The sequence below is a fragment of the Manis javanica genome, chromosome 15 (genome assembly GCF_040802235.1).
Source record: "Manis javanica isolate MJ-LG chromosome 15, MJ_LKY, whole genome shotgun sequence".
Lineage (NCBI taxonomy): Eukaryota > Metazoa > Chordata > Mammalia > Pholidota > Manidae > Manis > Manis javanica.
Genome location: NC_133170.1, coordinates 24,174,367 through 24,189,673, shown reverse-complemented (window position 1 = coordinate 24,189,673; position 15,307 = coordinate 24,174,367). Strand labels below are relative to the sequence as shown.

The 15,307-nt window shown below is 35.4% G+C and overlaps 1 protein-coding gene and 1 long non-coding RNA gene across 6 annotated transcripts in view; both read left to right on the top strand.

The window, feature by feature from the left end:
• The window catches only part of RIMKLB (ribosomal modification protein rimK like family member B), a 161,802-nt gene extending 156,017 nt beyond the window's left edge, over positions 1-5,785 (top strand). For all 5 annotated transcript variants that reach the window (XM_037008737.2, XM_073223887.1, XM_037008736.2 and 2 more), the window contains one exon: positions 1,706-5,785. In XM_037008737.2, the coding sequence (XP_036864632.1) occupies positions 1,706-2,169 (464 nt within the window). In that variant the 3' untranslated portion in view covers positions 2,170-5,785. The remainder of the gene's footprint in view (positions 1-1,705) is intronic.
• A 591-nt stretch (positions 5,786-6,376) lies between these two features.
• Positions 6,377-13,898, top strand: LOC140846628 (uncharacterized). Its single transcript, XR_012125952.1, has 3 exons — positions 6,377-8,622; positions 9,070-9,234; positions 12,816-13,898. It is a non-coding gene; the product is annotated as an uncharacterized lncRNA (long non-coding RNA).
• The last annotated feature ends 1,409 nt before the right edge of the window (positions 13,899-15,307 follow it).

Here is a 15,307-nt window from a genome sequence, read left to right as displayed (position 1 = left end):
TTCTCTTTAAAAATTCTTTATATAGTCTCTACATTATCCATTCCCAGCAGATTTACTTTATTCATTTAAAGTGAATTATACTTAAATTGCAAGAATCCTTACTCACACTGTTTATTCCCCACCTTTGTTTTCCCCTACTTTGGGGTCTGCAGTCATTTGCTATTATATTAATATCTTTCCTTGATTATTTTCCTTGGATGGGGTATGTGAGTGTTAGATCTTCTGATATGTCTTCTCTGAAAGGAGAATAGTATCTTGGTTGAGTTAGGTTTCTTAGATTATAAGAGCTTCAAATCTACTGCCTTATATAGATAGGTTACTTGTTGCAAATGAATTTGATTTTTTTTTTATGATTTGTTCTTTGTAAGTTTTTTCCTTTTCTTTTCTTCCTTTTATTCCTGGAGCTCCAAAATTTTATCAGGATATTTTTAGATACGGGTCTTTTCTCAGTCAGTCCAACCTGGATTTTAGTAAGGTGTTTGTATCAGGAGACTCAGTTCTTCTAGTTTCTAGAAAATTTCTTCTTTATTGCCTCTCCTACATGTTTTTGTTTCTTTCCTTCTGGAGAAGTTTCTTCTAATTCAGTCCTTCAAATTTCTTGTCTTTTGTGATTTCACCTCAGACTTTTTGTATGTGCTTCAAAATATTTCTTAACACTTGATTTTCCAAGTTACAAGTTAGATACCCAAAACTGACTATATTCTCCTTCAGAGCTTCTACTCAAGTTTTTAGTTGGATAATTACATTTTTGTTTTAGCTTCAGAAAGTTTTTGTGCTAAACCCGCATCTCCTTAAAGTACACTTCTTTCATTCAAGTCATAGATGGCTTGTTATTTTATTATTGTTACATCAGGGCTCTGCTCTAGTTATTTGGAGTATTGCAGATGGCTTCAGTCCTACAGACGCCGAGGAGCAGTCATTTAATTCATGTGTCAGTCCCCTACTGAGGTACTTAAAAGAAGCCTTCCTGTTTCCTGGACTCCTCTACTCTTCCAGCCTCTGTGTAGGGAGGATTCCACTCACCTGTGCATTTAGATTTTGGCCTCTTTGGGTCAAAGACATCAGGCATATTCACATTATGCTGATGTCAGCTCTCCTTCTGTGGATACACAGTGCACTTGGAGCCAAGCTCTTCTCAGAATTCTTTAGCTTTCTGGCCATTATCTCAGAGTTTCCTGAAGCTTATCTCCAAATGAGAAAATATAGTTCTCATTCCTTTCTCCCAGATACCAGCAAAACTCAAAGATTTCACCTACATTGAGCCAGTAACCTTGAGGCCCAGATCTTTTGGCTTAGGAGTGGCAGACGAGTGGGGACCATAGAGGAAGAGAACCGTGGTCAGCTCCCTGTGTTCCTTTGTTCCCTCCTATCTTCTTTCCTCAAAAACCGATAACACTTTGTCATATGTAAAATAAAGTGGTTTAATTATATTTATGCCAAAGTTCCTTTGACTTGGCCCATGTTAATTCAAGTAATTTTTACATTGTTAGAAAAAATGGCACATTGATAAAATAGTAAGTCATCAATTCTTTGAGAGCCCTTGGAAGGGGATTCCTTAGTGAAGGAAACTTACACTTCAAAGTTTTACATAATAGTACCTTTATTTTTGCTACTGATTTAAGAAGAGAGAGTTAGCCTTGGAGGCCAGCTTTAGTTTTACTCCAAAATTTATCATTTTGGTAACTTCTTGTTTCTCTTCTGCCAGGTGGTGTGGGGATGATGTGCTCATTGAGTGAACAAGGGAAGCAGCTAGCGATCCAGGTGTCCAATATCCTGGGGATGGATGTGTGTGGCATTGACCTGTTGATGAAAGATGACGGCTCCTTCTGTGTCTGCGAGGCCAATGCAAATGTAGGTTTCATCGCCTTTGATAAGGCTTGTAATCTAGATGTAGCTGGTATCATAGCGGACTATGCCACCTCCCTTCTGCCCTCTGGCCGGCTCACCCGGCGTATGTCCCTGCTCTCCGTGGTGTCCACGGCCAGTGAGACTAGTGAGCCGGAGCTGGGTCCCCCAGCCAGCACTGCTGTTGACAACATGAGCGCAAGTTCCAGCTCTGTTGACAGCGACCCTGAAAGCACCGAGCGAGAGCTGCTCACCAAGCTCCCAGGGGGCCTGTTCAACATGAACCAGCTGCTAGCCAATGAAATCAAACTCCTGGTGGACTGACTCCACCAGTAAATAATTAAGTAACAAAACCCTTGTAAAACTCACTTTCTTCTTCCTTTTATTCTTTTTAACCAACTTGCAATGCTGTTCATGGAAGGTGCTTAGGAAGATGAAAGAAAATTGAGTAGATTAGGAGAGAAGAAGGGAGAGATAGTAACATCTTAATAGCAGAGGTATCACCTGACTCATTTACAGATCCTACTGACAGGCAGAAGTGGTGAGATACAGAAAAATGTCAGGCTCTTGTAGTTATCCCTTTAAATTATTAACAAATATGTGTGTTCCCAGGACATGAAGAACATATAATTTTTTTATGGCTCCTTGCTTTTGTTTTTGTGTAGTTGGTACAGATTTCAGAGTAGAAAAACTAACGTTGTGTTGCAAAGATTTGTAATGGGTGAGGGAAACATCTACCTAAATTGGAGGAATTTTTAAAATACGAATCTGAAAATTCTGCCTTAATCATATTAACTAGGAGCTTTATGTTCATAGTTGGTGAAATCTTGAGTTGTTCGTAATTGGGATTTATAATTTTCGTTTCTTGTTTTCTCCCCTAATTTGGGTGAGAAGGCAATGTAATTATAGCCCAATAAATTTTTTAGTGACAAAATTGGCATGATTTCACGATAAAAAGGAAATGAACAGTATTGCAATGTTTGGTGCACAAAAACATTTAATCCAATGTAGATAAAATTACAGTAGTTTAAAATATGTGCATTGACTTGTATTTGTTAGTGTTTTAGTCTTTTTTTGAAAGATACATGCTCTGTTAATGTTGCTTTTTTTTAAAAAAATACATGCTAGTCTAACATTCCCTGATCTATGCCTGCATCTTTAACAATGGCCAAAGTGAAGAAAATGCTATCTTTTTTGTTAGCAAGACACTGACTTGCAACATGTCCATTTTAAAGCCTTTTCTTTTTTCTTTTTTTCTTTTGGTGGTTGGGCATTTAAGTATAAGGACGAGGAAAAATATTTTTGGGTGTCAAATCAAAGGCCTATAAGATCTTAAGTATAAAGCTGAAGTGATTTCTAATACCAGCATTATATATTGCATTTTTCATATATTAGGAGGGAGTATATATGTGTGTATGTGTGTGTGTGTGTGTGTGCACGCATGCATGTGTATGTGTTTTTGCTTTTTGTTTATACCAACCAATCAAAAAGAATAGATTCTAGAAAGTGAAGCATGATGAGAATAGTTTTTTCTTTAAAAAACAAATGAGGAGTTTTCATAACTATACTCCACTGGGATACAGGTACATAAGGATATATGTATCCTAAAGACATAAGGATTTAGATGCTTCTTAGCCTTTTTGTGTATATGTATGTTGTTTTATTTTTTCTTTGGTTCTAGACTGTTCTGTGTATGATTTATTCAAAGCTACATGCTTTTCTATGCTTCTGGCTGTGCATTTTCTCCAATTACATGTAGATTTTGGGGTGGGGTGGACTGGACATTTTTGTTTGGGGACTTGTGTAGCAGTATTGAGTCTCTTATAGCCCTCCTCTGAAGCCTTCAATACTCTCCACTCTTTATATTCCTTTAATTCCTGAATTTATAAAAGCCCCAAAAGTGCATATATGATGAGCCTTTAGAACATGGGTAAAACTATCCCTGTGATGGGTTTGGAAGGTGTGTTACGAAATGGAGATGTTCCAGAGCTCAACGTGATTTTTTTAAACAGCAAGTTCCATCTCCCTACAATCCTCTGAAGCTTTTACCCAAGTCGTTTCTTGCCTCTCCAGTGCTTTTTTCCTTCAGATGGACCTAAAACGTAATTTCTCGGACATTACTAGAGAGACTTCAAGGCAATAATAAAAGAGCAGTATTAACCAGCTCTAACAGAGGTTTGATCATGCTTACTTGTACAGTTTTTTCCCCTGCTTTAAAAAAGGAATGTAATAAAATTTGTTTTTTTCCATAGAATTAAATAATATTAAAATTGAGTGAAAGGTTGATTGTTGACAAATAGAATAGTACCTCTGATCTGTGCAGTGTCTCATTTCACCTCAGAAAAAGATATATAAGAGGAGTTTCTCATTTGTTTTAGGATATTCTAATCTCAGAATTTGACTTGCACAGGGTTATTGTGGGACCTACACACATGCATAAGTACCTCTGACTCAGTAACAAAAAGCCTCACACGGTACTTCATTCACTGAATGAACATACTTTGGAGAGTGTACACTATTCGGGATAGAGAAATAAATGAGGAAGGAAGAACTGCTTAATTAAATCATTCATTTGTTTGTATAGAGACCATTTGGTTGCCACATAGATTATGATACATGTACTTTGAATAGTTAGATCTCACATGCATATATAGGTTAAGGAATTTAAAAAAAGCAAATAGAACACCCTCTGTATTTGATGAAAAACTCAAGGCCTGTGTTGGGTGGGATAAGACAGCAGAAAAAAGTTTAGGTAGCCTTTTCAAAAATTTTGCAAAATTAACCAACTTTATTATCAGAAATACCTGAGATTATTTCACCTTTAGTTTTATGCAGTATTTACCTATCTTTTGTACATTCACACTGTATTAAAGGATAGCCTTACCAAACTTTTTCTGGATCATACACTCACATGTTAGAATGAAAAGGGCAAGAATGGTCATCTTAGACTCTAAAAACAAGAGTATCTTCAATTCCATCAAAAATTAAGGTAAAGAAAATGAAGAAATCATTCTGGAAGAACCCAAATGAAACAGTGCAGATATTTAAATGAAAGTTAAATATATTTTCGTATTGTTTATCTTAACGTATAATCTTCATTGCTATTATGAGAGGTAAAAATGTGTTTATCAAATTTGTATAATCATTATCATGCCAAAATCTGAATTATTGTAAAATGATGTTTTGTTAAAATTGTAAATTTGAATTGTATTTTAAAAGTACTTCTTTTGATACTGTTTTTGTTACCTGTAATGAAAACTGGACTGCGCACACACACACACACACACACACACACACACACACACACACACACATACACATACACACACACACAAACAACAAAAAGCACACGTCCATGTACACACACAGAAATATCAATTATTCCATTTAAAATTTTTAATAGTTTTTTTTCCCTTTTTGGTGCCTATACTTGATTGGTCATTTCTGCTGGCTTTTACTCCACTGAACTTTGAAATATTTCTGTATATGCTATCAATAAGAAAATACCCTGGAACATTAGAAAAATCCACCAAGAGACTTCATTTCATCAAGCACTTTATCAGACTTTGTCAAGGTTTGGAAGGCATTAAAAGAAGTAATTGACTTTCAAAATCATCTCTTCTTTTTCTCAAGAAGAAAACAATGGAAAAACAAATTCTCTTCATTCAGTGAATACCCAGTTTGGGGTCTGGGGAGCTTAGAGACATTGTGAAATCAAATCTTGTGTTACATTTTTCTCCTGGCTCACTCTTTTTGAGAAGGTTTATGGGCTATATGGCTGGTGAGACACGATCCCCTCCTAAGAAAATGTAGGTGCTCAGACAGGTAACCTCTGCTGCTACTGTTTTTATTTGTTTGTTTGTTTGTTTAATTTCATTTAAAATTTGTTTGTTGTACTAGGATATTTTTTAATGTAATATATTGTAGGATTTATAACCGGGTTCACTGCTTTCTTTCTTTTTTTCTTAAAAACAAAACAAAATGAAAGTTTCATTTAAGATACATGTAGGCACCTTTGGAGCTTGGATTTTGGAATGTTTCAGTAGTGGACAGAAATCTGCTGTTGGAATCTTCTGGTCTTCCAGGTTTAATTTGAAATGTTTTTAGTTTTGTTTTGGATTTTTGTGTGGTATTTTATTTCCTTTATACCAATGCCCTTTGCCATGCTGTTTTGGGGTGGCTGCCTAACTCTAGTGAAAATTCTTTCTATATTAATGAAAGTTTGATGTTTTAAATTCCTTAATGTTTTACATTTTTTAATTGTTTTTAAAGAAATATTCTAACTGCTTGTACTGTTACTGTTCTTTGCCAGCCTTTTCAGGAGCCAAAAAAACAAAAACAAACAAACAAAAAAATACCCAGAGAAAAAACTTTCCTTCTTCCCCCCTCCTGATGATGAGTGAGAAGTATTGAGAACTTTCGGGGTCAGTGCCCTTCTAAACTCCCCTTCCCCCAATAATGCAGCTGTATAATGAATGGTAAATGCAGCGGTTTGGATTCAGGCACAGCCCCAGCCTGCCTGCAGGTAATTTGACTCTTTCTCCTTTCTTTCCATCACAAGGCTAACTTTCTTTTTTTCTTTTTTAATTGCCTTTCTTTATGTGTTTTAAGGCAATCATGGGTTTGTAATAACTTTCATTTAAAAAAATAATGCATAAATATATCTAGCAAGTAATTTGATTAAAGAAGAGCTTTTGGGGGTAAAGTTTGGATTGGTTGGAATGAGCTCAGGACTTTTTTTGGGGATTTACTTCAGCCATTTAGATAAACTCCATTCCTTGCGTATATGTCTATAATTAAGTATATAAGAGTGTGACTTTTTGGCCTTGTTTTTGTTTTGGGTTTGCTTGTTTCTTCCATTGTGCTACTCTGGCTTAAGCTTTTTCAGAGGTTGGTGTTCCGAATACACAGTGAGCTCACAGTATAAAGACATCAATTAGGAGTTGACAGGTATGGAAAACTAGAGTTTTGACAAGGTAAAATTAGGTTCTAGGTGGTATGTGGTGAAAACTCATCTATAGCATTCAGTTGACTTTAGAGCTTCTCATTCTGTGACATCATTATAAAAGTGAAAGGGAATGATGAGACAAAGATTACAGAACACATTTCAATTATTTTAGGAGCAGCATGTGATTTTAGAACCCATCACTTCTAGTATTTCTGAGACACTAATTGTAACAAAGAGGTAGATGTGAGCATTTTGTGATTATCACAAAATAATGGTTTAAACATTCAGAAATAACAGGTTTGAACAGATTGGGGGGCATTTCTGAAGCACAAGATCATTAACCAGATGAACCAAGGCTATAGCACAAAGTGTCAGGAGTAAGAATACAAGTTGTCCACTTTAATAACCTTCCTGTTAGTTAATACACTCTTTCCTTCCTGTCTGCCCAATCCTCTTTCCTGATCCTCCTAATGTTTTAGCTCTAATGTGAGTTTTTATTGTGGGAGATAATCCTCTTTCTTAAAGGTAGAGTTTTAGTGACAGTAGTCGGGACCTTTTCAAGATATACTTCTGAATATTTTTATTCTGTGGCTTTAGGTGTCCTATCTAAAGAGTTGGTAAATCCAATAAACTGCTAGTTAGTGAATAGGAAATCCTGGCTTGTAATGCTTTTTCCACAGCTGAGGCATAAAATAAATCATTACCTGTCTGTGCTTCAGTTCACTCCTGTATGATAAGGGCAGTTACTCCCCTGAGCATCTTCAGACAAAAATATTTGTCTGTTGAACTAAAATTTACTAACAAAGAAATCTCAGCTGCACTCATTTAGGAATTTATGATGTATACTGAAAATAAGCTTGTAGAGGAGAACCTGGTTCTCTTGCTGATAAGAATAGCCAGCATTAGAATGTGTGGACTCTAATTGCATGGGACATGGAGAATGTAACAACCTCCATTCTACTGCCCCATAAGGATCACTGACTTGTTAAGAATGATCTTGCTTTCAGATTTCAAATACTCAAACTTATTAGATGGGCCTTATATAGCATATATACCTGGCTGCTTTTGTGGGGTTTGGGAACATGAGGGGTGGGGTGAATTGTTGTTGTTTTAGGTTTCAGTCAGACAGACATCCCTGTGCCCCAGTTCCCAGAAGCACAGCAGGCCTCTAGGAGCATCCGTGGGAACGGCGCAGTCCTGACATCACCAACTCTCCTGCTCAGGCTCATCCCATATACAGAGGTCAAAGGGTGGGGTTTGAGATGGGGGAAGGAATGAGAAGGTAGAAACAATGTCACTGCAGTGCCACTGTTGACTAGCCTTTTGGTGCTTATGTCAGTGTTTTATTTTTTAAGTTGGCAAAACTGTACATATTTTTATTTGGGGGTAAAGGTAGTGGGAGGGTGGAACAAAAATAAGCCATTACTATTAATAGTTCAATATTTAGTAGCTAGTACAGAATAAATTTGAAACCTAGACCCCAGTGACAAAGAGAATGGGAATAGAAATGAATCTCAGGATTTCAACAAATAGAAAACATTTATGTGGTGTTAATTTCCAGTTCTACAACTGCTATTATATTTATCACTCTGTTTCCCTTTTTCACCTAATTCTATGTATGTATACAATTTGAGGAAATGTGTGTTTGTGGTCATTCCTTGTAAAAGGAATTAATGCATTGATTACTCTTTTGCAAAAAATATACCCAATGCTTATATGGGCATACAAATGCTACCCTATTTTAAATGTAGGTGGCGTATGTGTTCGTGTTTTAATGTATTCAGAGCCCTTGGGCATTAAGCAGTCCAGAACATTGAAAACTCAAGCAGGTAAAGCACCTAACACCCTTAGTTTCTAGAATTATGTTAAGAAACTCCATTAATGCTACATCTTCCACAATTCTTTTGGTAGTCTCCGAACTTAAATCTGCAGGAGCTGTAGACTACCTCCTTAAAACTTTTAGTTACTCATTATTTATTCATAAGATTGTAGGGGATAGGTGAAGAAGAAAAGTATAATAGAAAATAAATGGCTCCTTGAGATGGCAACTGCTGAGTGTCTAAATCTTTCCACTTTTTTTTAAAAAATATTCTCAGCATGAATATTGACAAACATTGATTTTTCTGTGACTGGGATTTTTGTTGTTTTGATTTTTAGTGGGGAGGTTTTCGGGAAACAGTTGAGGAAGTGAAAATAGAGAATATTAAAGGAATTTTTCTCTTTAATCTGAATAGTAAAGTAAGCAAGAGCTTTTTCTATATACCCTTCTGCTGCAGCAGAGAAATAAACTGGTAGGTGGCAGTACAAGAAGGATTTCTTCAGATTGATGGCTACCGACAAAATCTGCACAGGGGAAGAGAGAGAGAGCGTTGACACCAAGTGAAGCAAAAGGGGCAAAAACTGGCAACAGGACTAAGATTCCTGGATTATGACTTTAAATGGTAAGTTATTTTCAACCATGAATGTGTTTTCAGTCTGATACTACTTTTATTTAAAGTCACGGTGGTGCATAATCAGAAATGCCTTACAGGTGCTTACCTTAGAATGACTTTGTCCTAATAGGGTGTTGTCAGTCTTTGGGGAAAAAAAAGAACTAGCAATATGTAAAATTAGGGATTTCTCCCTAGAATATTGATACATGTGAGCCTCTTTTTCCCCAGCTTTGTTAAGGTATGCTTGACAAATAAAATTATAAAGATTTAAAGTGTACATGTGATGATTTGATACACAGATACACTGTGAAAGTTAACATCGAATTACTAACAGAGCCAAAATGCAAACCTTAGTGATGGCAGAAGTTACATTCAAAGTAAACCTGATTTTTTAAAAATCTGCAAGGTAAATATGTGTTGTTAACTATTTCATAAGAATAAAAACCTGTCCCCTTTTTAGTGGGGGCGCTGGGTGGATAAACAACAAAAGTATGAAATGTGAAAAACTTAGGGGGTGAAAGTGATTTTTTTTTCCTTCAACTGGCTCTCTTTTATACAGTCCCATTTTCTTGTTACTGTTTGCCCACTTTTTCAGATTGATGGCTACTGACAGAATCTGCCCAGGGGTAGAGATAGAGCATGACATACCAAGTGAAGCAAAGGGGGCAAAAGGGGGGGTGGGGGCGGCGGCAGTGTTCCACTGTATTTGCTTCTCTCCCTTGCCTATTGGTTTCTGTTTTCTCCTCTTTGTGCTTCTGCCTTCCTATCTCTGTACCTCTCCCTCAGCTCAGTCTCTCCATATGCTTCTGTCTCTCATTCAGCTGCTCTGAATTTTACTTTTCCAGCACTGCCATTTTTCTTCTCTTCCTGCCTTTATTTCTGTGCATATGTATCTCTCCCTTGTAATTTGCATTCTCTGCATCTGTATATGCTGGTGTAAACAGCTTTATTTCATTTGGATCAACAGCTTTCAGATGTGTGAATCAGCGTACCAACATTATGATTCTCTACATTTCAGAATTAGATGAGGCTGAATAGTAGAACTTAAATGATACTTTGAAGTCCCTAGAGTTAAAGAATGTAAATTTTAATCCTTAAATTTACAATAATATGCAGACCTGATTACTTACTCAGCTACTTGTTCATTTTAAGTATAGTATTTTTATTGTTCCTGGCAACAGTTTAAGATCACTTGGACAGAGAAAAGTTAGGTGATGTGGTTCTCAACCTCCTCTAGACTTAGCTTAAGTTTGACTGATTTTTTAAGCTTCTTATGAATTCAGAAAATGAAAGCAAGCCAGTCTTTCATAGATAGTTACTAGAGAAAATCAGTGTTTTTCATGGAGGTATAATTGGTATGAAACATTGTATGAATTCCAGGGGTACAACATAATGATTTTGATACTTGTATACATTGCAAAATGATCAGCACAAAGTCTAGTTAAGATCCATCAATATACATAGTTACAATTTTGTTTTTCTTGTGATGAGGGCTTTTAATATTTATTCTCTTAGCAACTTTCAAGTATTAAGAACAATATTGTGACTTACTTTACAATGGGGGGAGAATACATTTTCAGTCTTTCAGATGAAAGTTTAAAGTAACTGATTTAAGCTTTATTCAAGAATATACATGTGAACATTTTAGAAATATTTTTATTAGCTTTCTTAAAGTAGTACACAAATAATTGTCTTCAAGTTTTATAGATGGTGAAAACAGGATATCTAGAGGGGAAATTATTATGTAAAGAAAATGAGTCCTGACTCCTTTAATAGCTGTGGTAACAGATTGAGCTAGCAGCCTACAAAGGCCTGCCATAGAACTTAGAATTTTGAAGCTAGAACACTTAGAGGTCATATACTATAATCTTGACTTTGCTGGTAGGAAAACTGAAGTTCAGATAAGTTAGTAACTTGCCCAGGATTACAGAGCCAAGACTAGGATCTAAGTCTCCCAACTGCCAGTATAGTGCTCTTTGCATTATATACCATGCATCCTTCAAAATCTGCTATGGTCACTGAACAACGTGCTCTGCAGTGAGGGCAGTGATGTCACAAAGAAAACTGTCACTCTTTGTGTTTATGGTTATCTAATATAAGGTGGAGAGTCTATTCAAATAAAGAATGGTAAGACAAGCTCTGGGTGGCCATTTAGGTAGCTGGCATGTAGAATTAAAGAGTACATGACTTACAGGGTTTGATAGTGAAAAAGTGTCTGTTGTTAAGACAAGATGAAAAGAGGCCATCAGGTTCTTTGCAATTTCTGGTCTAGGGAGAACAGGAATGGATTCTGTAGATCTAGAATACCATTAATTCTCTCTACCCTACCTTCCATTGCTATTCTGTTTATTGAATCTGTCTATAACAAGGTAAAACTTCATATTGTTCTGCAATTTCTTTTTTTTTCCTGCAGATTTTTAGGCTAGCTTGAATGGGATGATGGTGTACAATTGGATAGTAGGATGATAGTAACATGAAGCTAGAATGACCTATATTATTGTCTAAATATATGTGGAATTTTGTATCTTAAAAACTATTTTTATCCTAATTCTGAATAACATTGTGTGTTACTAGTATGAAGCATAAGAATGCATGGCCCCAGTTAATATGGTTAGAATTTCTAAAATTTTTGAAACAGTTTTGTCTTAATTACAAATTTTAGTTAGTATATACAGATATCAGTGCTGTCAGTGCTTTAAAACTGAACGATGACCAACTTGAATCTTAATTTGAACCAAAATTTATTGCTCATTGTATAATGTACTGAAAATGTAGCCTAGAACAATAGAGTTTTAGCATGTATGTTAAATTTTGTTCAGGAATTTTGGCACAAGTCATTTTATGACTTATATGATGTACAAGAAATGTTCTTGTTTTAATTTTTTCCTCTTGATACAATTTTCTGACTTAAATAAAACCAGTTCTTCCCTTGTTAAAGAGCACTGTTACTGACATCTTTATATGATTGTGGTCTTTTAATTAATATGAACTTCAGTGTCTAAAATTGGGTTGATGTTTGTAAAATATAGATCATCTCTATAATGCAGTTTGAACTGATCACTAGGAAAATATGCTTACCTGTATGTCTAACTGAAATAAATCACAAAAATCAGAAATAAAGAAAAAAGTGTTGGCTGTTGTGTTGGCAAAATCTTGACGAAGTAGACTGTTATGGACCTAAGAAGTGAACTATCGATTCTTCACACAAATGAGAGAATAAATTCCAGGGAGTTAGAAATGTTTCTCCTGAAAAAGAGTCAAATAAATTTGGGAGGTAAATTTGCTCTCATAAGTCAGTCATAGGTTAAGCTTTTAATTTTTAATGGTAAGAACATTAAGTGTCTTCCAAATAAGAATCAGTATACTTTAACATACCTTTTTCAGCTGAGATCACCAAGGTAAAGAGTGGTAATTACAAGAAAGTGGTTGGGGTTTTTTTTTTTTTTTTTTTTTTGCTGATCTAGATAATTTGTAGTATTTTACTGTCACATTAGTTAATTTTTATCTTTTTTTTTCTTTTTCTCATCCTAATTATAAAGATTGTTTAAATCTGTAATTTAAGTGAGCTGTATGTGTTTTTCCCCCCCTAGGTTCTTTTGAAGTAACCAGTGATCCTTTTTGCTTATTACCTCATTCACAGAATGGCTGAAGATAGATTTGACTCTTTTTTCAAATGGAGGATAGAAATGCACAGAACAAGGAAAACAGTAGCTCTAACCTGTTTGATTCAGTGTGTTTTCTAAAATAAAAACACCAGAACTGGAAATGAAATCGCATGGAGTGTGATTTGTTCTTTTGGCAGCTCTTTCTACCCACTCCATGTCAGATGAATCACTTCAGTACATGTATCTAGACTTGAAGTCTAGCTCCACACATGTCATTCTCTGTATTTTCTTTGCTTTCCTTTATTTTTTGCAAGATGAAACTCCTTTGGTTCTTGACAGACTGATCTCTTTATAATAAATTCTGAAATGATTAACTCCTCCTTTTGGCACATAGACAGGCACTAAAACATGTATTACACTGATTTTCCTCTACCCCTTTCATCACACTTGATCTGTCCATGCTGAGTAAGTGTTGCTATGTTTTTGTCTCTGAAGAAATGCAGCCTTTTTTAAGTTTCACTCTGAGAAGGCTCTGGTGCACACCCCACAGCATCGTTCACTAGTTACTGTGACTAGAGACCATGTCTGACCTAGTATTTGAACTTTATGGGAGCTGATACATATATGTGTGTGCAGAGGCTGCCCTACAGAAGATGACCAACTTGAACTTTAATCATATTTATTGCTCATTATATAATTTATTGAAAATGTTGCCTAGAACAATAGAGTAAGAGCATTTAAGTTTAGTTTTGCTCAGGAATTTTGTTTCAGTAATTTTGTTTTATTTTGTGTGACAATGTATAAAAAATGTTCTTCCTCAATTTTTTCTGTTGATTTTGACAAAGAATTGACTTGTAGTCAGATATTAATATAAACTCTAATTCTGTTACCAGTTACATCACCTTCAAATAAGTCACCCTTTTCAAGCCATAGGAGAGTATTTATAAAAAATGGCAATAATTGTGTTACTTCACTATATTAATGTTTAAATATTAGCTGTGTTACAGTATGTATAAAGTGCTTATTAGCACAGTTTGAATAATAAAGTCCTCTAATTCTATAAATTTTGGTTATTGATACCTAATTCAAGAGCCACTAAATCTTTTCATCTCAGAATTGGGGTCTGTACGTTTTTCTTTCTTGATTTCCTTTCAAGTTTTCTAATTTCATCTCCTTTCACAAGATCTTGTGGTCAGAACATTGTGTGTATGAGAAAGAGAGAGAGAGAGAGAGAGAGAGTGTGTGTGTGTGTGTGTGTGTGTGTGTGTGTGTGTGTGTGTGTATTCTCCTAATCTGGACTGATTATTTGTCATCTCCACATTTTATTGGCTAAATGGAGAGATTTGATACAAGAAAAAAACTTCTATCTCATTTTTTTCTTCAGATTTTTTTTCCTGTTGGCTCATAAGAAAAATATTCTTTCTTGCTCTGAAGCCAGGAGAATTAAACAAGTAATGAATATGCGTACCATTTACTGTAAGGAATAATTTAAGATATGACTTATTTTCCCAAAAATGATATGAGGTGACTTAACAGAGATGGACTGAAACAAATGGAGAAAATTGGGATGAAGTCAAAATAGAGAAAAAAAAACAAGGCAGAACAAGGGTTAAAATCATGCAAATGTGTTCTGTCAGATCCTGTACCTTTACTTAGAGGCAGAACAAAACTGTCAAGGAGCAGAAATAAGGTTAAGATTCATAGTAACCTTAAAAAGACTGAGGCACATTTATTGCACAGTAGAAGAGCTATTTCCTTATTCTTAGACATCCCACAATACAGATTAATATCATGATGGTAAATTACAGTCCAATAAAAACAGTCCAGTAAGAAATCGTCTTGATTGTCTAAGCTGATGCAATGATAAAGTGACCTAGAACCACATATATCATAATAAACTTGGACTACTTGTTTAGAATATAAATTCTAGGACTCTGGACCTGAATTTTTGGCTTGCCAGGGATCTGAGCTTTGATAGACTACTCAAATGACTTAACTCATACTGATGTTTGAGAGCCATGGTCCTAAATTTTGTCATCATTGGTGCCTTTAAGAAATGCTGCTCTGGAACAGGGATTGGCAAGCCTATTCTCTGCTCTCTGAAAGGACAAACAATAAATATATAAGGCTTTGCCACCTAACCTATGGTCTCTATTGCTTTTTGTTTTAATATATTTTTTTAAATGTAAAAGCTAGTATTAGCTCATAGGTTGTACAAAACAGACTATTTTTGTTGTAGAGGAGTTGGGTGGATTGAATGTACCTTAGGCAGGGATCCATAAATTACACTTTTCTAAATTGAGGCTTTGTTAGCAGTAGAGATTGAGGTCATTTGCTGTGGTAGGAAAATGGATATAGTGAAATTCTGTATAGTGAACCAAGAATGCTTTGGTAGGCAAGGAAGATGGAAGAGATGGTAATTCTCATGAAAGTTAGCCTAACTAAAAATATCTGAACAGAAATATGGTACTTGAATG